General features: G+C 36.0%; 1 protein-coding gene across 12 annotated transcripts in view; it reads right to left on the minus strand.

Moving 5' to 3' along the window:
- Positions 1–1,335: 1,335 nt before the first annotated feature.
- Positions 1,336–23,961, minus strand: part of inpp4ab (inositol polyphosphate-4-phosphatase type I Ab) — a 43,035-nt gene continuing 20,409 nt past the window's right edge. The window contains exons 11-25 of one of the 12 annotated variants that reach the window (XR_009271682.1): positions 22,806–22,910; positions 21,887–21,995; positions 21,340–21,357; positions 19,824–20,013; positions 19,487–19,702; positions 16,644–16,944; positions 15,630–15,665; positions 14,343–14,515; positions 13,452–13,575; positions 13,006–13,273; positions 12,750–12,847; positions 12,536–12,648; positions 9,773–9,927; positions 3,361–7,718; positions 2,613–2,752 (exon numbers count right to left, since the gene is read on the minus strand). Coding sequence is in view for 10 of the 12 variants with exons in the window: in XM_058778637.1 (XP_058634620.1) it covers positions 7,538–7,718; positions 9,773–9,927; positions 12,536–12,648; positions 12,750–12,847; positions 13,006–13,273; positions 13,452–13,575; positions 14,343–14,515; positions 15,630–15,665; positions 16,644–16,944; positions 19,487–19,702; positions 19,824–20,013; positions 21,340–21,357; positions 21,887–21,995; positions 22,806–22,910 (2,087 nt within the window). In the remaining 2 variants the exon portion in view is untranslated. The other 11 variants (XR_009271681.1, XM_058778642.1, XM_058778641.1 and 8 more) reach the window with 11 other exon arrangements.

Consider the following 23,961-nt stretch of genomic DNA (forward strand, 5'->3'; position numbering starts at 1 on the left):
AGAAATAAGAAGAAAGAAGAAAAATGGACAAAAGAACATTTAATGGTAAATGATTACATATAGTAGCCCATGGAGTATCAAGGTCCATGAGAAACACACTGCAAGACAATTAGATATTATAGTAATAAAACATTATAAATAGCCTACAGTTTTTTTCTTTGGTTATGTATATGTATTTACCCAAAGATGACAATATACTATACCTTGAAGGCTCTGTTAGTAGCTTATCTTAAAACTTGTAAAACCATCCATTGTAGCTTTTTTTGTCATATTATGGACCCATCTATATTGGAGAAAACAAAACTGGCTTTTGGTGTCCCTTTTGGTATACTGGACATTTGTATCTACCTGCAGGCAAGTTTTTCATGAGGAAAAATCGTTGTCTCTCTTTATATAGCCCAACAACTTTTTCTCTGCTCTTTTCAATATCCAGTAAGCAAGGTCTGACTTCTTTTCTGCAGAACATTATTGATAAGCAAAGTATGCTGTTTTGTATCACAGAGGGAATTTATTTTTCCTTTTCATTATAAGTCTAACATATTACTAAAGAAACTTATCTTTTAATTGTGACTTTTATTACATTAACATTTGAACGTTGAATGTTTTTTCTTTTTATTTGTTGTCCTCGCGATAGTCATCAGCATATTGGTAATGCCAGTTTTTCTGCTATTCTAATTGTTTCCTACAATTGTGTACAGTAGCCTAGGTGTGCAACACTCCTCTTGAGATTACTTTGTACAGGTAACAGCAACATTTGTAAGTTTATTACTTCCATAATCATCCATTTTCTTCTCTAATGTGACGTATTTGTTATTGAATGAAGCTACAAATACAGTACTCAAATACTTTGGAAATAGATGTCAATGGTTTCATAAAATGGTTGTATCTGTCCGAGTTGGTGTCTACAGAACACAAGAGGGCAGCAGAAGCTCATCAGGGGAGCAATGATGAGATACCGGTTTTTGTTGTGGGCAATCATCATGGGATCAGGGATTGTCTGGTAAGTGTGTCCACCTTTTTGCTGGCAGAAGCCGAAATTACACCAATGGTGCCAAAATTCAGGTTTCCCTAAAGATGGCGTTTCAAAAAAGTACTAAGTACTCTAAATTAGTAGTAGTTGTACCATTATGAGCATAAAGCATCCTTCTCTATTGAAGGCCATTCTAAAATAACCACGAATTTTGACAAACGTTTTCAAACCAACATGTAAATTGTGGTTAAAAAAAGTAATGCATTGCATTGTAGTAGATATTTAACCATGTTTTAGATCCCAACAAGCACAGAGACAGAAAAAGACATGCTTTATCATGATAAGAAGTACACAACAGATGTCACTGGTCTTATATTCTCTCTTTAATGGCATCAGATATTGATGACAGCATTTTAATACAGCAGAACTCTGTTCTAGACAGACATAATATATCTAAGAGGGCATCATAAAAGATCATTACCATAAAAAGAAATAAATACAAATCAAGATCGATCCAAAAATCTGTGAGCGTATCTCTCTTAAATAACGGTGTATAAACATACAATAATTGAAACAACATCAGTGTCAAAAACGAGAAATGACAATAGTGATATGCACGACAAAATAACTTGTAACAAATAATTTGCACAACTGTAACAGATTCACATTTCACAGTCAATTTCACAAGTGCTTAGCACTGTACTGTACTGTCTCCATGTATCGATATTCCATTTCTGAATGTACCTCTTATTAAAACGAGTACAGCACAAAATGACAGCATCATCTACGAGTTGTTGCTGCCAGCTGAACACAGTGATACACTGATCTAACATCAACGTTTTCTTCGCTGGTCCATAGAAGAAACATGCCAGAAGTGCATTATTTTTACTTGTAAAGGGCATTGTTTTCATAAAGGACGACCTCAGAGTTAAAGCAACTGAGAGGATGGACCATGCATGATCAGTCTGAATGTATGAGGTTTAAAAAAAATGAATAAAACACACAATGCTAACCTAAAAAAAGGCCTGGTTTGTTTCCCAACAGTTCTTCTGCTGGTCTATGGGAGACACTTGAAAATGGTGGAGCCTTAATATACACACACAAAAGGAATAAACAAGGCAAGACGAGTCATGTGACAACTCTTAAGCCATCACACTGATTACTGTAATGCTGCAGTAGGTGTAGCTTAAACTAAACACACTACAGTTTGCTATTGATAGTCAAGAGTACACCATGAAATACAGCATAAATGTCTAAACTCTCCACTATGCATTATAAAGGGCCAGGATTCCTATATATATATATATATAGCGAAAATGACTAAAACCCTTCATTGTGCACTACAGAGAGCCATAATACAGCATTACGTGTATGTATATGTGCGGTGATATTGAGCTTATGAAAGAGAACTGATCAGGTATGCTGTCTTTTGCTACTAATACAAATAAATGCAGTCAACATTTTCACTTCGAACTCACACTTGAAATGTAAATGTTCAATAACTATCGGTGCAAATTGAAACAGCCTATGCGTTGAGCGGATTTACTGTAGCTTAGCTTGAAGGCGGCTCAAATTTCTAATGTGCAGGACTTGTGTCACCTTCATAATTAATGATCCTACTGTTTTATAGCTAAACAAGAGTCATCTCGTCAAGTATCCACTTTTCCGAAAGTGCCATCGGGAGGTCTGTAATGTTTAGGAAAGGCCTTCAGCTGCAGACAGTTAAAGGCATACTTGCGACATCCAACGTTCTTCGTGGTATTCTCACGGCGGCAGCCCTCACTGGTAGGGGAAAGGGGCGGGATTGAGTGTGTGAAAACAAGTAGAAAACAAACAGAACATGAAGCCATGTTTAGAAAAATCACAAGCAAAAATTAGCACAGCCACAAAAGATGGCAGCAGACATCTCAGCAATGTTATGAGCATGAGTATTATGGGTGAACACAGAATGAGGGTGGCGAAAGCGAATAAACAAACAAACCACGTCACAATACAGTTAACATAAGTTGAAAATGCTAATGTTTTTTAGGTAGCACACAGGCATTTAATGCTCTGAAGCAAATTTGACAGAAATGAAAATAAATCTTTAAGATCGGCAGGCTACATTGGTTGTGTATTAGGGTATGGCAAATAATTACATTTGATCAGGCCAACTATTGCACATGTCCCTCTTATTGGGATTCCAAAAATTCTGTTTTACAACAGCACTTAATGTTTTATACAAATAAATATTTTCTTTCAAAAATGTGCTTACACATAAATATCTTAGTAATACTCATATAATAACAATAAAGCAATTCATATAAACTTCTTTAGCGAATGTAAATGATATCAGTTAGCATGGTTTGGTACGATTTATTCAGGTGTAGGCCTTTGTCTGCCAAACTGACCAATTAGAACTGAAACATCAGTGCAATGTGTCCTTCTCATGTTGTTCCATGTTCCATATGTGTCCATATGACTGACTTTCTTCCAAGGAGCACAAAAGGAGAAATTCTAAAGAATGTTCATGCTGCTTAATACAGTGAAAGTGGATTGAGGCTATCAAGCTCAGAAAAAAGCACACTATAAAAGTAGTCTATATGACTTGAGTGATGAACAGAATGATATTTAAGATATTATTCACTGAAAAATCATGTGAAAATGTCACTGAAAAGAGCAGCTTGAACACTCTACTAAATATCTCCTTTTAAATTCCACTACAGAAAGAAACATACAAAGGTATGTAAATGATCACAGAATTCCCATTTTTGCATTAATTGACCACTTAAATGTTAAAAAAAAAATTCATGGATTTTTTTTTATTCTAGTGAATTCCAAAATCAAAATGGTTACTTGCCAGAGACCTTTTTAGTATGCGACTAAAAGGGCATGATGCTCAATTCACATGCTTTAGTAAAACGAGGTAGAGCCAAGGAATTTACTTGTGATATTTGAGTAAAAAGTTATATTTTTCAAATACTGTTTAAAAAATACTGAAATTTCCAAATGTTGTAAGAAGCATAAAAATAACACTGCATATATTAGAATTCTCAGAGAACGAAAGCTCAATAAAAACAAAAGAGCTGGCTCTGAGCACATTAATTATTCAAGCAAACCTAACGAGGCCACAAAACTATTTCCTAACCCAAGATACTTATTTTGTTTCCCAAAACATTCAACAACATAGTCCAATCTACAACCTATCTCCTAAACTATGGCTGCAAAATTTATCCAAAAATGTTTGATTATTATGGCTGCCAAGATTAATCAAGAAAAACATCTAGAACAGCATTCTATTTAGAATATATATATATATATATATATATTCGGTTGAGCATTCTAACCATTCACAAACATGTATGTTGTGCGAATTAGTCATTTTTTGTAATAACTTGCAGATGCGTTTTAATATAAATTTTATCAATTAAATTCATAATTGAGATTACAATATCATGGGAAATAATCAACAATTTTATAATCATGCAGCCCTACCTAAAACCAATGAACAAATTTTAAAACCATCAAAATGAACTGAGACCTATCCTTAAATTCTATTCATTAAAACCTACCAATGATATTCAGCCAAACCTTCGGCAGTATCTTAGACTGTCCCGGTCTAACCTATGAAACCAAAACCTTTCTCCAACTTAACTGTATAAGACATAATCGTACTCTGAAAACAGCTCAAAACATCATTCAATATGATTTAAAACAAACAGGGAAAAATCTGGAAGTTATCTCTGACATTTTTAAGCAAACGAAGCAAAAATAGACTCACAGAGCCACAACATCATTATAAATGAACCCCTTCAGCATCTCAAATGGAGATATTTTGGGACAGTTAATTTCTTTAGTAGGTCAGATGAAATGCACACTTTTCTGTAGCCTGGTGAAGGTTATTTTTAATATATAAAGTTCTTGCAATGGGCAGCTCTTTAGAGCATGTAAGCTCAAGCAGTGCTAACTTGTAAACAGCAGATGTACTGGCCGTGGCATGTGGCCAGATAAATTTTACAAAGCACAGAGAGGCCATTACTAATTTGGCACAATGGGAAGCACAATTAAACTGTGAGTTCTGTAAAATTCTCTCATGGTAAACTTTTACATAGAAAATATATATTTACACATAAAGAAGGGAAGAAATCTGATGATTTGCAGCCTGCATGTCATGATTAGGAAACAAAGTGATTAGTTTTGGTAAAACAACATACATTCTGTTCATCATTACTGCATAAGTGTCTTTACTTAAAGCAACACATGGATGCCATTGTCATCTAAACAGATACATCTTAAGAGACTGTTCCAGATTTGACACAAAACATTTAGCTTACACCATCTAGCATGTCATTTATGCCTCAATTTGAGAAAAGAAACAAATTTACAGTAATACACTTACAATGGAAGCTGTACATGGTTGTTTTTTTCAAAATTGTGTATTTCAATGTTAGATTTTAGTGCATTAATGTAAATAAGTTTGTTTGTTTTTACAAATTGATTGGTGAGCCAATCTTATCTTATAAACGATTGCATGCCTCAGATGTGGTCAACGGATCTTGTGCTGAACCCGGAACATTCCTTTACACAAAATACCTATTATACCTATTGCCATGTACCTCCTGTCAGCTGATAGTGAAAACATCAGCTGACAGCTTAAACAAAATCTTGATGAAAAATCAATTCTCAAGTGCATATTTAGATTTCCCTGACTGAAAATACAATCTTATTTGGCCAAATTTAATGGGCTCATTGGAAAGGCTGCAAACAGATTAGTGCAGACCAATCCTGGTAAAAGAGCAACATGTGTTCTTCCACCCAAACATGGGAAGACATGGACACACTTAATACCCTAAAGTGCAATACATTTTTAAAGCAAGTGCGATGATAGTTGAGATTAGCTTTGGCCAGGCCTTATCTTTGCATTTAGATAGAAACACATGGAAGACGCAACAAAATCGACCACAAAAATCACTGGAAAATTCCATGATACTGTTACAGAATAACAATATCTCATTATAGAGTGCAACAGTCGGGTTCCGGAAGTAAAATTCGGTTCATTTTCTCCATAGGGAAATTCATTTTTAAAGATGACTTATAAACCTTTAAAGACAGAAGTACAGTGAGTTGAGATCGAATGGTATATACTTTTGTTAAAGTCATCAAGATTCTGTACAGAAAATTCGATCAAGTTTGTGGGGAATGCCCAATCCCATAAAGCACTGCAAATGATGTAACTGATTTGCTATGCTGTCAAAATACTTATTAGATATTTTGCAATAAACTTAAAGGGTTACTCCACCCCAAAATGAAAATTTTGTAATTAATCACTTACCCTCATGTCGTTCCAAACCCGTAAAATCTTTGTTCGTCTTCGGAATACAATTTAAGATATTTTGGATGAAAACCGGGAGGCTTGTGACTGTCCCCATTGACTGCCAAGTAAATAACACTGTCAAGGCCCAGAAAAGTATGAAAGACATCGCCGAAATAGTCCATCTGCCATCAGTGGTTCAACCGAAACGTTATGAAGCTACGAGAATACTTTTCGTATCCAAAGAAAACAAAAATAATGACTTTATTCAACAATTCGTCTCCTCTGTGTCAGCGTAACGGCATTTTGGAGCGTATCCAGTGGACGCGTGGTGCGGCTGATACAGAACAGCGTACGCAGTTTGCGTCCAGCGGATACGCTCCAAAATGGCGACATGGGGGAAAGTGATTAATGACAAAATTTTCATTTTGGGGTGGAGTAACCCCTTAAATAGTTTCTATAGATATAACAATCAACTTTAAATGAGTAGTTTCTATTCTTCATCCATTGTTTTTAATTTGATTGTCATTTGCAATGCTTCATGGGATTGTAGTTCTTTTCCTCACTAAAACTGTTAAGTACACAGTTTTGTACCTTTGTCTTTTGTCCAATTTCGATTACTTTTTCATGATGTTGCGATTCACCTTGTAGTTGCTTGGCTTGTTACATGGCTTACAATATTTTAACAAACACTTTTTTGAAAATCCCTATAGAAAAAAAATAAATAAAGTGAAAAAAAAAAAAGTGAAAAAAAAAAAACTTCCGGAACAAACGCCGCTGAAAAAGTGTGCGGCAACTAATGCACGCTATTATATACATATTGAATTGACCACTAGCACAAATATTCATGTGCCTAAAAATAGTTTGTTATAATAACACAAATAAAACAGTTCAATATTATAAGAATAATTAGTATTGAATAAATAAATTCAATGTTAAATCTTAAATATATATATGAATATCTATTTTCAATGAACCCTCTAAAATAATCAGAATATTTGTTATATGTCACAAATTATTGTACAAACTTTTCTCATCCATGATTACTTGAGAAAGAGAAAGAGAGAGAGAGAGAGAGAGGTAAGGCAGAAATGAACACCAAGACCTTTAGATTGGCTGTTACAGAGAAGAGCTGAATCAACCAGAAAGAATTCAGCATTGTCTGCACACAGCTCCTCACTCAGAGGAGAAAGAAACAGAAAAACAGAGAAAGGAAGTGCTGAGATAGCCGGAGCGGGGGAAAGAGAGAAAGAAAAATGGAAAAGGGGGTCTCAGGCTCAGCTGCAGCGGAGTTTGGCCAGCAGGTAGGCTATGCTGAGGAACACCCAGACGATGAGCAGGTTTGGGCTCAGGGCCAGAAGGGGCAGAGAGTAGAGCAGACTGGGGTCCAGCCTGAAGTCACGTACAGGCAATAAGCCGCTCAGGTTCTTCTGAGTTACCCCCTCCCTGGTCCCAATGCTGCAGAGAGGGGCAGGGACGGAGGGACGGGGAAGCGGCAGCAAGGGCCAGAGAGGACAAACAGAATGGGGCGACATGCACAGGATGTGGTGAAGTGACCATTGGGATGGTTCCAACATGAATGTAAAGTAAAAATTAAACAAAAAATTAATTGCAGACACGATGAAAAGGTGCCGAGTCGAATCCATCCGTCAGATGTGGATGCAAACAAAAGTAAATCCAAAAGACATAAAACAGACAATGTGAATTAGGAAAAGAAATACAGACACAGAGAAGGGAAGGAGAGAGAATAAAGAAAGAGAAAATTAAGAGTGATGTTCTGCATCTCTACCGTTTAAAGTAAAGAAAGTTAAAGAGATGGGTTCTCCATGTTGGACAGAAGGGGGCGTATGTAGGGCTGCTGCTGCTGCCATGCAAATCAAGCGTGCTGCGTCCTCCCAGCATGCAACAGACCAACAGAGCCATCATAACAAACCAACTGCGAACATAAAAATCTTGTGTACAGTGTCTCTGCATCCAGCTGTTTTGTATCCAGGCTTGTGAAGGAGAGTACATTTTTAGGTACAGATAGACTGCTGGCTTTCTTTGTGATTATTCATTTCAAGTCACTCAGCCTCATACGCACACAGAGGACAGCAGCACAGCACAGTGGCAGATCATGCACAGTGCATTGTGGGTAAAACTTTACCTTAACATCCAATTTATTAACCTTGGTTAATGAATTAGATATTGAACTAACAACAAAGACAATTTTTTACAGCATTTATTCTTACCTACTTTAGTAAAGGTAAGAATAGATTTTTTGTTTTAGGTTTTTCCATGTATAAATTCAATATTCTTTACTTTGCTTGAATAATTTCATCAAATTTATACAAATCAAAATGTATTGTATAGACTATCATTCAAAGGTTTGGGGTCAGTAGCACTTTTTAATTGTATTTTATAGTCTCTTATTCTCACCAAGGCTGCATTTATGTGAACAAACATACAGTAAAACAGCAATATTGTGAAATTTCATTACAACTTTTTTAATAAATCTATTTTAAAATGAAATGTATTGCTGTAATGGCAAAGAGGAATTTTCAGCATCCATTACTCCAGTCTTTAGAGTCAAATTATCTTTTAGAAATGATTCAAATATTCTGATTTGGTGATTTCTTATTATTTTCAGTGTTGAAAAGAGTTGTGCTGACTGATATTTTTTGTGGAGACCATGTAACCTCTTACATCATAAATGTATTTACTGTCACTTTTAATCAACTGAATGTGTCCTTGCATAATAAAAGCCATAATTTCTTTAAAAAAAAGAAATCTTACAAACCACAGTGGTGTATGTAGAATTTAACATTATCTAGAAGAATATATATGCTGTAAACTGTGCATTGCTAGTTCATGACACCCAATGCATTAACAAATGTAAATGAATTAAACCTTATTGTAAAGTGTTACCATTGAGTATTTACTGAGACTCTATAAAATAGCAATAAAACCTTCCTGTACTCATCTTGTCTCTTTCATCAGCTTCAACAGAACAGATAAACAGTTTTCTGTACAAATGTAACTACATGTTTATTTAGATCTGTCCTTAGATTGCACAGGAGACAAGAGGAGACAATCATGTGACAAAACTGACAATTTCATACCCTTATTTATAAGCACAGAACATCTGGCAAGCACACAGCCAAACAAATCAGCAGATTCAAAGTTTCAGCAGTTTCCTCACACTCTACAGGAGCAATTTATTTGCGTTTACGCCTCTCATAGAGCGTGGAGAGAAGGGATGAAAGATGGAAAGGTGGAGTGGCAAGGAACAAACACCCTAAACAAGTGAGTAAATATAAAAGTAATGAACATATTAGGCCACATAAGCCACAGAGCAATAAAGACAAAAGTGTTACTGAAAACACCAAGAAGCCACAAGCAATGAGGGATGATGCACTGGAGGGGATCCTTCAGAGAGACAGAGAAAGGAAGAAAAAGGAAAAAGAGAGGCACATCCCCAAAGCGTGCGATGCTTATGAAATCAAGTGCAGGCAGTTTTTCAGGAGACTTACCTTCGCATACAGTCAAGGGCCTGTGTGAAGACCTGCGGGGCCATGCCATGCTCGTGCTGCAGGATCAGACACTGCTCCAAAGTCACTGACATAGCAGTGCGGTCCTTGGCACTTTTACAGCTGGTAAAACGTACTCCATTTAGTCGCCGACAAATCTAAATGAAGGGGCACAAATATTGTGTTACAACCTACCAGATATTCACACTCATTCCAGTTCAGCATTTCAGTATATTTTGAAAAGGCACTAGAACCACGTAAAGGCCTTCAGATGCAAACTCTGTTTGCACTGTGCTGAACTAGGGATGCAACGATTATAGATTTTGTTGGTACGATTATAGTCTGAGGAATAATCACGGTTTCACGATTATTACGATTATTATGCATTTATTCATTTCACAACATAAAATCACATAAACACTCTTTAGATATTAAAGTGTTATTTATTGCTGCCTTTTGAAACAGAAATAACACAGTAACCAATAATACAGCACAAAATAATAATACTAAAGAAAAAAAAAGTCCATCTCTCCTATTGGAATTAAAAAAGGTGACCTCTGCTCTGTAAATATCCATGTAAGTATTTCCATTTTGAAAATAACAAATGTATTTGATGTTTTCATTTCATTCTTTCTACATTTCTTTTGGACCTGAGGTACAGAACTTGGAAAGATGGTGAAAAATAAATTGACTTATGAATAATACTATAACAGGGATGATAAATCACAATATTAATGAAGTATTATTAATATATGACTAATATTAACTTTATTTATCCCACAGAGGACACTGTTACTAATGAGGGAATAAAATAAACTATTATTGTAATCAACTGTCATCAATACTTATTCATTTTAATAATCTTTATTCATCTGATTTTACATAAGGCCTGAGAAAATCATGTCTATTATTTTGGTTTGTGAGATCGAGATCGAGCTGCCCACAAACATTTAGGAGGACAGAAACATGTTGTCAACGCTGCCCAGCGACTTTCATTAATAAAATAGCTTAGATACTGGATCGCTACATTATATTAATCAGCAAAGAGGGGGTAAAATGACTGTTTAAATAACTAAACTCAAATCTTCATTGTTTGTAGTGAGGCAGATGCAGGTAGGCTAAAGCCTCGTTTATACTCGCGCCTGGCTCCGCTTCGCGAGCCTCCGCTGACTGCGCGCGCTTCACACACGCGCTCGCGCTCTCTCTCACTGCACTATTTCATCTCTGAAGCGGCAGAATGTTCGAGCTAACGAACGTCGCGTCAGGTGGTCCTTGCCTTCACGTCGTGCATTAAAATCGTTTATTGCACAGCCAGAACAGGTTGGCTAGCTGTGCATTATCCCTTATGTATTCACTCTTTAACAGCGATTTTTACGGCAATATTGATGTACCCAAATTTAAAATGGTCCCACACTATCGAATTCAGTCATTTCTCTGGTGGAAATAAAGGATCGCTGTTTGGTTCCTCTGTCATAGTTAATCTAGTAGCCTCTGTGTCTCTGATAAGCACGGCATTTTAAGATGGTGCACCGCTAGTGTAACTTTGTTTTCGTTTTGCTCATGTTTCAACAGTTCCATTCCATACAACAGAAACACTCGGTGTAGCAGAGCCTTTACGATTAATTAACCGTGACGTTTTAAAGCGCGGTTAATCGTAAAACCGGTAAATCGCTGCATCCCTATGCTGAACTATTAAAAAAATAATAATAATAATAAAAAAAAGAATTCATATGTTCATGTTATTAAGGGTGCACCAGTTAACCCAGTGGTTCTCAGACCTTTTGACTTGAAGGCCCCTCACGATCCAACACAATATTGGCTAAGACAGGTATTTCTGTTGTAATTATGTTAATAAATATTGTTTTCAAATTTTTTTATTAGCAGAAACTGGGAGTGTTGATATATTAAATTAAAGATAAATCTTTTTGTGATCCTAGAACATGCAACATTCTTATTCTGTATATTATTTAATAATAAAAAATGTTATTGGGGGAGGAATAAAGAAACATTATGAAACAATATTTTATGATTTTAGCATTTTTAATTAAACAATTTAAGTCTCCTTTTGTGGGCCCCTTGGAAGTTTTGTGAGGCCCTCTCTGGTTGAAAACCACTGAATTATTTTACACTTAGTATATTTCTGATGAGGAGTCTGATGAAGAGCATGAGTGCTCAAAGTCACCTATGTGATAGCCTGTTATTACATTTTTTTTTATCTTTGGAGCCCAGGTGTGCTGACCTTTTTCGGAAATCATAATTATCAGACTACAACTGGCCTCAATGTTGTGCGCTTATGTCGAAAGACAAATGTGATGTGCAATGTGTATTCTTAGACACTGTAGCTCGACTCCACAAAAACCCAATGTAGATTAATTATAAATACACATGCAAAATTACTGAAAGTGATCAGCCAATATACCTGAACAAGCATTATGCCCTACTGTATGTGCATAAGACTGCAACAAAATGCATCAATGCAAATTACATTTAGTAAAATAATGACTATTAGATTATCAGTAACGAAGATTTATTTTTTCAAGGTTTTACATAGGCTTGCAGTTTCTTTCTATTTTCAGAGGTGTCAGTACAAATGAGATGTTTTTGCACACAAACATGAATTTTACTCCATTTCGGCCATGAAAACTATGGGTGATGAAGTTTTTCTTTGTTTTTGTTTTTTTTATGAGAAGAGTTTTAAATGAAAACAATGCCAAAATGGGTTTGAGCAATTATTTGAATATAATTTACTAGTAGAAGAACTGTTACCTCTGCAGCCTGCCACAAAATGTCTACATTTTTATTTTTCCTAGCATGAACATTTTGACCAAGGAACCGCAACAGCTCTGGGAGACACGTCTGACTACGAGAGTGAGGAAGACCTGAGAGAGACAGAAAATTAAAACCAGAGTGACTTGTAGAACTCAAATTTTTTTTTCGTTATGCAGAGAGGAAAAAAACAAAGAGAAGAGTGATGACTTACAGTCGTCAGGTAAAACCTCTTTGAACTGCTGGTAGTAAGAGCTAAGACGTGCCAGGCTCTCCACATTGATGAGCTCCTGAAGCGACGTGTCTCCAAACCTACGACACAAACATTTTGATTTTTCCCTTTAGATTTCTTCAATATGAACACAAGTGTATGACAAACTGAAAATAAAAATCTAACAATTATGATATAATGTTATTTGTTGATGTTATGCAAGCACTCTTGAGGGGTGTTTTACATAATCAGGACTCACTTCTCGGCGAGCGTTTGCTGCTCGTTGATGCCCACGTTGAACAGCACCGGCTGTACCCGCAGCAGCATGCCGTTCTGGATCTCCCTTGGCAATGCATCAAACATGCTTCCTGGGAGCGGGATGCGAACGTTGAATCCATCACGATTTCCGGTGATAACTGGCAGCATGTCGGGGGAAGAGGTAGAGATGGCCTGTGTCACCTTGAACGTCACGTTCCGAAGATCCATTATTCCTATGTTCATGTCCTCTAACATGGCTAACTCCTCTCCTGTAAAACATACACAACCCAGTGTAACGTGTTACCAAAACAGAGAGCTTCACTCACATAGAAATAACGAATAAGAATTGTGCTCTAAATGAGTTTAGATAACACAAGTGATTCAGTGGTCACTGTGTATCCAGGTTCAAAGTATGAGCATACTGCATGTGTGTAAGTGTGTGTTTACCATAAGTACTTAATAGGCACTCGAACTGAGCGAGCAGACCGATGGTGTAAAGCTGTCTCAGGAAACCGTCGTCACGGAGACAGTTTCTCAGTTTGATGATGAAGCCACAAATTAGTGCTGTGAGCTTAAGAGAGGCAGAAAAATACAGAGAAAGAAGACATTTGTCAGAGCATGACAGAAAAACAGGTGTAGAGGAACAGTTCACCTAAAAACATCATGTTATTCCAAACCCAGTTACTCCTCATGTTGTTCCAAACCCGTAAGGCTTTTGTGAATCTTCGAAACACAAATGAAGATATTTTTAAATTAAACATTATTTCTGTCCCTCCAATGCAAGTCCATTCATATCAATCAAGCAGTTTAATCAAAGTCTTCTCAAAAGACATGATCACTTTATATGAAGAAAAGATTTAATTTATGCTTTTTTCTGCGTAAGCATTGATTAGTGCACATACATGGAGCACGAGAAATATGGTAAAAAGAAGCTCAAACTAGCTTGCTAATGAGGTTTGTTCTTGTGTGTCAAGCAAGTGTGGTTGAGCTGCCGTTTACCGTATTTGATGTGCTCTGATATGTGCTTAACAATGTTTTAAATGTAAATAAAAGCCTAAATTAAATCTGTTCATCGCATAAAACAATTGTTTCTTTTCAGAAGACTTGAATTAAACCGTTCGATTCATATCAATTTATTTTTAGTCTTTTTGAATTGGCTTTCGTTTCAGTGAAAGACATCTCTCAAGTTTTATAAAAAATCTCTTAATTTGTGTTTTGAAGATGAACCAAAGTCTTCCAGGCTTGGAAAGACATGAGGTCGAGTAAATGATTTTTAAGGTTGAACTAATCCTTTAAGGTTATGGAGGTGTTCACTAATGTGTGTGTTTGAGAACTAACTGTCTGGCAGAAGACCACGTCTCGGCGGTACTGCAGGTTGAGGTCCATTGCAATGGTGGGTGCGCTGTCTTGCATGAGCAAGAAAACCATTGACTTCTTGGCTTTGTCGCTCATCATGGCCACACACTCCGTTAGGGTCGTCAAGAGGGGATACAGAGCCTCGCTCCACTCACCTGACACACACAAAAAAATCTGCTGCTAATATCTTTATTAAACATCACATATTTACATGTTTCTTTAAATTCTCATGTTTCACTTTAAAGACCCCATGAAATCAAAATGTAAGGTTTGTTGCTTTTAGTCTGTTTATTAGCCCAAAGACTTAAATTATGTCATCATTTATTGACCCTCATGTTGTTTTAAACGCATTATACTATTTATCTTTAAAGCACAAATGCAGATATTTTTAAATGAAACCTGAAAGATTTCTGCCCTTCCAAGTTTGAAGAACCAATGAGGTTTGAGCTTCCGCTGACCATATTTGATGTGCTGTATGTATCTGCAATAATCAATGTTTACATGTCCATAAAAGAAGAAAATTGAATTGGTTGTGTCTCTTCAGAAGACTTAGATAGCTTGATTCATATGGATTATATTTACAATGTTTTTTTATGAACTTTCTGAAGTGTTAAATTTTTGGGGGGACAAAATCTCTCAGATTTAATTTAAATGATCTTCATTTATGTTTTAAAGATGAACAAAAGTCTTATGGGATTGGAACGACATGAGGGTGAGTAACTGATGACTATTTAAATTTTTGTGTTAGGTCATCTCTATACTAGTTTAATAGTAAAAATTAACAAAAATTGATTTTAGGAGATATGTGCACAAAGTTTACAATCCATCTTTTTCAGGAATACAGACTTAAAAAGGGTGATGAGATTTTTTTTCCAATTAAATTTCTAGAACTGGAAAGTCCGTTTGCTAATATGCTTCCCGTAAGAGTTAATTATTTTTTAATATACTATATAATGTATACTTTTTAATATACATTTTAAGCGTTTTTTTTTAAATGGTACTGGCCATTTAAAAAAGGGATAAACATTTTGATATGTCATGCCCCGACTTCCTGTTTAAATAAAACATTTTAACACATCAGGGCTAACAAGCTAATTCACAGGGACTTTAAAAGTAAACGTGGGCAGACAGAGCTCAGAAAACAGTAGCAATGACAAGTTTACAAGTAACACAATTAACAAAGATGAACAACAATAACAGATGTGACATAAAAGTAAACACTAATTCAGCAAAAGCGCATAAGCTTAAGGGAGGGGAAGGGGCTCCTACCTGGGTAACTCTCCTCTCCACTGCTGCTGCTGCCATCTAGAGGATGGAGGTGCAACATGCAACAGTTAACCTGGCGAGTGCAACTAGCATAGCGCACGCAGCTCACATAGACATTGAACGCAATGTAAGACAACAGCAACTTTAAAACAGAACAACTACTGTTTTTCCACTCAAATGCAAAGTTGAATGCTGCATAGGTTTGCCTAGATATAATATGTAATTAAATAATATTCACAGCTGCCTGGCAAGCTTATAATTTCATAGTCATTATATAATGGAAAAGGCTACTGTAAATCACAGCATGCTGGCACTGCCAAGTGACTAACTGGCACAGACAGCCAGCACCAGACAGACAGCCTGTGAGCCTGTTAGCCAGCCAGCCAATCAAACAAGAGCACCCGGTCACATGTTCACAGTAGGCAAATATGCTGGGTCAAACAACAGAATGTTCCAGAAACATGTTCAAGAGACATGGCACATCAACAGAGAGTCACACAGAGTCAACACACATTCATTAACATAAACTGTGGAATTCACTTGGATTCAGTCAGTTTTTCCATACATTCATATTGCTTTGTTTTGGTACTACACATACTACTAGACTACATCTAAATCAGACAACATACACAATGATGCACAACAGATACCAAGGTAAAAAATTCAGATGATGAGGTGGATTAGAAACAATGGGAGAAGAATTTAAAGCCACAACCAGTCAAGCAAAAGTAATATAAATGCTAGTTGCTATGGCAGCATGCAAACCTGTTTGAAGATGAACAGGTGACAGGGTTTGTGAAAAACAGAGACTGAAAGTGTAATAACTAGAAAAGAAAGAAGAGATGAGTATGTACATTTGTTAGTGTCTGTACCACTATAGAAACAGAAAGAGTGCAGAAAGGCAGAAAAATAGAACATTTGAAATTGATGAGACTCTGCCAACTAAACCCGATGCTGTTCTTAAAAATATAACAGAGAGAGAGAGGGGTGGTGTGAACAAGAGTGAAAGGCACCTACAGGCATTCGTTTCTGTATTAACAGGGCATGCAGGGTTCAGATCAGGTGGTGAAGATGAAGGTGATGATGGTGAAGGTGACTGTTGTTGTGGTTCAGGGACCGAGGAAGGCTCCTCCATGCAGACAGGGTTGATCCAGAAGGCTTTTGTTTTCCCATTACCTTTCTTACTGGTGCCGCTTTGCTGGTCAGTCTGGAACATGTCCTCACTGCTGTTGCTGTGCAAACGGTCCCTCTGCAGCAGTTTGTCCACTCGCTGGATGATACACTCCAGACTTTTGTCAACATTCCCCCACACCTTTTCCTGTGACAAAGAAACTGTTTGTACAAAGTGCGATTCTTGGGCACAAAAACATTTTTAAACAAAATGATGCACTCATTCAGAGACTTCTGTCCCCAAAAATTCATAACAACACAGTAAAAGTAATCCATCTGAATTGAGCGGTTTATTCCAAGTCTTCTGAAGAGACACAATCACTTTATGTGATTTAATTTCGACATTTATTTACAGCGGGTAAAATAAGTATCGAACACGTCACCATTTTTCTCATTAAATATATTTCTAAAAGTGCTGTTGACATGAAGTTTTCACCAGATGTCGGTAACAACCCAAGTAATCCATACATACAGAGAAAACAATACATATAAGTTCAGAAATTAAGTTCTGTGTAATAAAATGGAATGACCCAGGGAAAAAGTATTGAACACACTTATTGAAATTGATTTAATACTTCTTACAAAAGCCTTTGTTGGCAATGACAGCTTCAAGACGCCTCCTGTATGGAGAAACTAGTCGTATGCATTGCTCAGGTGTGATTTTAGCCCATTCTTCCACACAAACAGTCTTGAAGGTTCCATGGGCCTCTTCTATGAACTCTGATCTTTAGTTCTTTCCATAAATTTTCAATTGGATTCAAGACAGGTGATTGGCTGGCCATTCTAGCAGCTTTACTTTCTTTCTCTGAAACCAATTGAGAGTTTCCTTGGCTGTGTGTTTGGGATCATTGTCTCGCTGAAATGTCCACCCTCATTTCATCTTCATCATCCTGGCAGATGGCAGCAGATTTTCATCAAGAGCGTCTCGGTACATTTTTGCATTCATCCTTCCTTCAACTATATGAATTTTGCCAGTGCTACACCATGATGTTTTGGGGTGATGCGCAGTGCCATTTGACCTCCAAGCATGGTGTGTATTATGGCATCCAAAGAGTACAATCTGACCAGACTATATTTGCTTGTCTAAATGTTGTGCAGCAAACTTTAAACGAGCTTCAACATGCTTTTTATTTAACAATAGAGCCTTGCGTGGGGAGCGTGCATACAGGCCACGGCGGTTGAGTGCATTACTTATTGTTTTCTTTGAAACAATTATACATGCTAATTCCAGGTCTTTCTGAAGCTCTCCACAAGTGATCCTTGGCTCTTGGACAACTCTTCTGATAATTATTTTTACTCCTCTATCAGAAATCTTGCAAGGAGCACCTGGTCGTGGCCGGTTTATGGTGAAATAATGTTCTTTCCACTTCCGGATTATGGCCCCAGCAGTACTCACTGGAACATTCAGAAGTATAGAAATCCTTCTGTAACTAATGCCATCAGTATGTTTTGCAACAATAAGGTTGCAAAGGTCTTGAGAAAGCTCTTTGCTTTTACCCATCATGGAATGTTTCTTGTGTGACTCGTTGGTCATGAGACACCTTTTTATATGCCATCAGTTGGGACTGAACCAACTAATATTACCGTAATTTCCACTCACAAGGGGCAAGATTGCTTTCTAATTACTGATAGATTTCAGCTGGTGTCTTGGCTTTCCATGCCTTTTTGCACCTCATTCCACTTTATTACACAGAACTTAATTTCTGAAATTATTTGTTTTGCTTTCTTTATATGTATGGATTACTTGGATTGTTACCGACATCTGGTGAAAATTTAATGTCAACAACACCTTTAGAAATATATTTACTGAGAAAAATGGTGACGTGTTCAATACTTATTTTACCCGCTGTACATTGTTAAATGGTAAAAGTTGTGTATTTGCTGTGTTTTATGTGTAAGATGGTGAAAGCATGCATTTTTTAAATACTAATAATAATGTTTATTGTTTTAGGAAAAATTGTTAATTTAGGGATTTTTGGGGAGTATTTTCTTTATCTGCCTCTCAATTTTCTTCATCGGGGTTTCAATAAAAGCAATATTGAGCAAACCTGATCAAATGAAACCTGAATCCAAACCAAAACCTGATCAAACTGATAAACTGATCAAATGTGACAGTAAATTGTCACACAAAAAAAATCTTTTTAAATAATATTAATTTTGAGTGATTTATTCATTAAAGAATTCATTAAAAATTAATTTTAAAAAAATGTAACATGATATCCACAAAATATTTAGCAGTACAATGGTTTTCAACATTGATAATAATGAGAAATGTTTCTTGCACACCAAATCAGTATATTAGAATGATTTCTGAAGGATCATGTGAAAGGATCAGGATCATCGCATCCAAAAAATACGTTTTTTTGTTTATATAATATAAGTGTGTGTACTGTGTTTATTTATTATGTATATATAAAAGACACACACAAAGTATAAATTTTGAAAATATTTAAATGTATATATTTATATTCAATTTATATTACATTTAAATATTAATATATAAACATAACATTTTCTTAAATATCTACATGCATGTGTGTATTTATATACACATAATAAATATACACAGTACACAGACATATATTATGTACACAAAAACGTTTAATTTGGATGCGTTTAATCATGATTGATCATTGCCCAGCACTAGTTACAATACATCTGTTGTTAACAGGCCTCTAAAGCTTTCTTACCCACTCTTCCTCATGCCAATCAACTTGGAGGGATGCACGACTGTTCCTGCCGCTCCATTTGGCCAGTAGTGTGTCCTGATCATTCCTCAGCACCACCTGCTCTGAGTCAGCAGAGGGTGAGTTTTTAGAGGCAATGTATTCGGGTCTAGCTGCGTTCAGGGCCTGCACTGCAGACGCCAGCAGTTTACAGTCACACACCATCACCAGCTGCCGTGTCTGAAAGTGAGAGAGAAGAAAGGGTTGTAATGTCAGCTTCAGACCACACTGGGTCCAGCTTAGAAAAATTAAATGTGTTAATTTGTATCATCAAATGGATATAAAGTACTCTGACACCCACCTTATCCGCTAGGATGGCGAGGGTTCTCTCCATGCCGTTAGCGGAGCGTTCTTTAGCGGCACGAGACAGGCGCTCAGCGTAGTAGCTGACCTGAGTCTTGAGCGTGTTGATATGGGAGATTATTTCTTTGGCACGGACAATATCCTGAGGGATGTAGACGATGGACTGGGAGCTGGACAGAGCACTGCTGCTAGACCAGAGAGAGCTTGGTTACTTAAACACACCATACAAGCAATAAACGCACATGCACTTCACTACATTAGTGCACAACAACAGACAGATAATGATTGTGCATTTCATTCAGACAGTGATGCTCCAGAGACTTTGACAAGCACCAAAAACTTGAGGTCCTCAATCTTGATTTTTCAGAGCAAAGAGAACAAGGTGCTCATGGATGAAAAAACGGGGTCATTTGTGCTGCAGGAGAATTGTGAATCAGTCCTTTAAATGGCAGATCTGTTTCACTAAGTGCTTCTATACAATACAAAGGTGCAGTGGAGTGTGTTTGTACATCTTCGATGAAAAGACAGTATAATTTCAGGAAACACATATGGCTGAGTGAACCTGTAAAGAACCAGGTCATATTTCACCACTGTTTTAAATGTGATATGCAAGACACTGCATTTTGCATGAAGAAAATTATGTCTATTTTTAGGGTCCATTCACTGAGATGGTCACTGCAAAAAACACTGCAAATGATGACTCATTTTAATTATTGATTATTATTAACTGACTGCTAGAGATGATTTAAAATCGTAAAAACATATATATATATATATATATATTTAAATTGTAAAATAAAGTGTTGCTAATTATAACGGTACTGAATTTAATTTATGCTGAGAATGAGATTTTTCAAAATTAAATTAATGAGAAACTTGTTTAATTTTTATGAATATTGTGTAACAATGCAGCAGCAACAACAACAACAACAACGACATTTAAATGACCCTAAAATATGTGCATAATTGTCTTTATGCATAATTATATATACTCTTTTGTTTTAGGGACTAAATACTGTACAACCCAGACATTTATACATGAGATTCCCCCAGTTATTGCAGTACAACACGCTAGAAATGGAATAATCAACCTGAGATTATAAATGACTAAAAAAAGATTAAACAGGAAGCACAGATATATGTGTGTGCGCTCAGCAAAAGACAATTATATGACTTTTTATTCAAACACACAGACTCCTATTACTCTTTTGTAGCGACTACAGAAAAAGGATGATGGAATCACAGAATAATGAATATCGTTCTGTTTCAAAGCGTAGTGAGGCAGTGTAGGCATCATATGCTCTCATCCGGCTCGAAGCCTGTTTCAGAACATTGGCAATCTAATTATGTTGCCTCCAAATTTTAAGACAACATTGAAGGCAACTCCAAAATGCATTAGATGAGCTCTGGCTATAATGCTGCAGCTCACTAGGTTTTAAATCAGAGATGTCATGCAGTAAATGGCACAAAAACAAACAAACAAACAAACAAACAAAAAGTTCAAACTAACTCACCATTCCTCCTCATAAATGCTGATTAGAAAGCAAAAATGCAATTAAAACGTATGAAAAATAAACTAAGAGTGTATCTTAAAAGGGAAACTGCTGCTGATGTAACACTAGCAAACCAACACATAACCAAAAGCAGCCCAGAAGGTGACAAACACTAATGCGAGCAATGATTTTGAAAGTAGAATATACATTCTACATTATTAAAAGGCAAAACGTACAGTACAGTTATAAATACAATAGTTAGCTAGAAAAATGCTAGTGATATTTTAAATGTTCCTCAAGGTTTTTTGAATAGTTTTATCCTTAATGAATGAACTTATTACAGCAAAAAGGAAACAGATCAAATTTACTTAAGTGAAACTACCAGATAGCCGTTTAACAAAACAAATCTAAACTGCCATCTGTGACTTAGGTCATTATCACAAACTTAATCCACATGATAGCTCTTCCTTCACATGCAACACATGCATGTACATGTGAACACATACATACAGTACACTCAGTCTAATTTTGAAAATATGCAAGATATGAACTGTCAAACGTGACTTACACTTTTTTTGCCTCCTCAAATTTCTGTAATAGTTTCCGCAAACCACCGTTTTTGAAGCCCTGACAGTGAGCTGCAGGGGCCCCAATCGTAACCACATCGTAGGTGTGATCTAGATGCACAAACACACACACACACACACACGTGACAAAATGAACAACTTAGTTCTTAATATGTAATTATTGTCAGTAATTGAAAATAATTGAATAATAGTGACCCTGCACATTGACATAAAGATCAGCAGTGTAACACACATGTATATCACTACTCTGGACATCCATTTCTGCCTCAGAGTTAAAAATTATAAATGAGTTTAAAATAAGAAAAAAAAGTCATATAAAGTTGTGAGAAATAAAGCCTCATTACGAGATATAAAGTCACAACTGGGAGATATAAAGTTGCACTGCAAGATATACATTTGGAATAACAAGAAATAAAGTTGCATTCTGATATAAGTTGCAATTAAAGGGGTAAAAAAAGTGATGAGAAGTCACATTGTGAGTAATGAGGTTACACTGCAATATATAGTCATAATTGGGAGGCATAGTCAAGTCGCGGTACGAGATATACATTTGCAAATACGCAAAATAGTTGCATTGTGAAATACAAAGTAAAGTTAACTTACACGAGACAAAAAGTCAAAAATACATTAAAAAAAAAAACTGAAAGAACACCAGTCTGAGTGTGTGTTTGTGCTGAGTGCATGAAAACTTCTGTATGAGCGACTATTTACATGTGCTAAGTGCTCTGAATAACGCCTCCTACTGCCTGCTGGGATTGACTCAGTAAAGAGCACATACACCAAAGTACCCAACAAGAATATAGAGCAGTGACAAAACCCTTTCAAACGGAGGAAAATAACAAAAAGGGTAACAGGATGACTAATGAAATGAGAACACAGAATGAATGAAAGATATCTAACCGCAGCCAGACTCATCCTGAACCCTCATTCTCTGCACATGAAGGTTGGTAGGCATAAATTCCAATTTCCTCTCTGCTTTCAGATTACTGGCTTTAAATGATGGACCTGTAAGACATAGAGAGATAGAGAGAGAAAGAAATCTCTTGATACCCCTTTATCATTCAAACAGAGCAGACATGTCTACTATTCTTAGTCTTTCAGGTCACTGGAGAATCTTTCATAGAATTCTGGGTCATCTGAAAGAGTTTTTCTAACAGTTTAACCCTATAAAGTCAACTCAACTAATCATATTTGACATACACAAAAAAAAAAAAAACCTTTAAATTAAATCAACATTTAAAACTTTGCTGAAAAAAAGTGTTGTTTCTAATACATGCCTTCTGTTGTCTAATTGATCATTTATACATTTTATACACAAGTCTTTTTGCTGTTAAATCTTTACTGATTTTTATCAAGCAAATGTAATAACTAGTTTGTAATATTTCAAAATGAACACTTACTGGACTGAAGCAACTTGTTTATCCAAAAAACGTATGTATAAAAAAATCAGGCTGTATGTATTGCATTGCATTATATGTTTTGGCCCCCACAATGAATACTACAGAGCTCATAATAAGACATTTAATTGAGACAAGTATGAAGTGTGAATTATATGTAGAGTTCATTTGCAAAAACAGATAACTCCATTTTTAAATATGTTCAAAAATCATGTTTTTTGTCCTGCATTCCAATTAATATCAAACTGCAGTTGGGTTGTTTTGATTATATAATAATAACTAAAACAATACAGCTAACTAACACAGTAAAACACAATAAAAACGTGATTTAAGAAACGGAGTTATCTGTTTTTGCAAATAAACTCTTCATATTTATATGCATTTAATATAAGTAATCTGCTATACTGATAGTATAGTATATTGATTTACAAGCTATCAGAATTGCATCTTACTTTTTGGCCATATTAATATCAGCAACTGCACAAAATTGCAACTTTTTGCTCAGTTTTTTTGCCTCATGTAAGTGATTTCAGTAACTGTATAAATGCATGCATGTAAATATAATGACTTCATGCATTTTATCTGGCCTTAATTAATTTCACAAGCGTGAGTCCTGATGATCATGTCATCCGATTTCATGTTATGATTTAAGAATTATT

The sequence above is a fragment of the Onychostoma macrolepis genome, chromosome 06, assembly GCF_012432095.1.
Source record: "Onychostoma macrolepis isolate SWU-2019 chromosome 06, ASM1243209v1, whole genome shotgun sequence".
Lineage (NCBI taxonomy): Eukaryota > Metazoa > Chordata > Actinopteri > Cypriniformes > Cyprinidae > Onychostoma > Onychostoma macrolepis.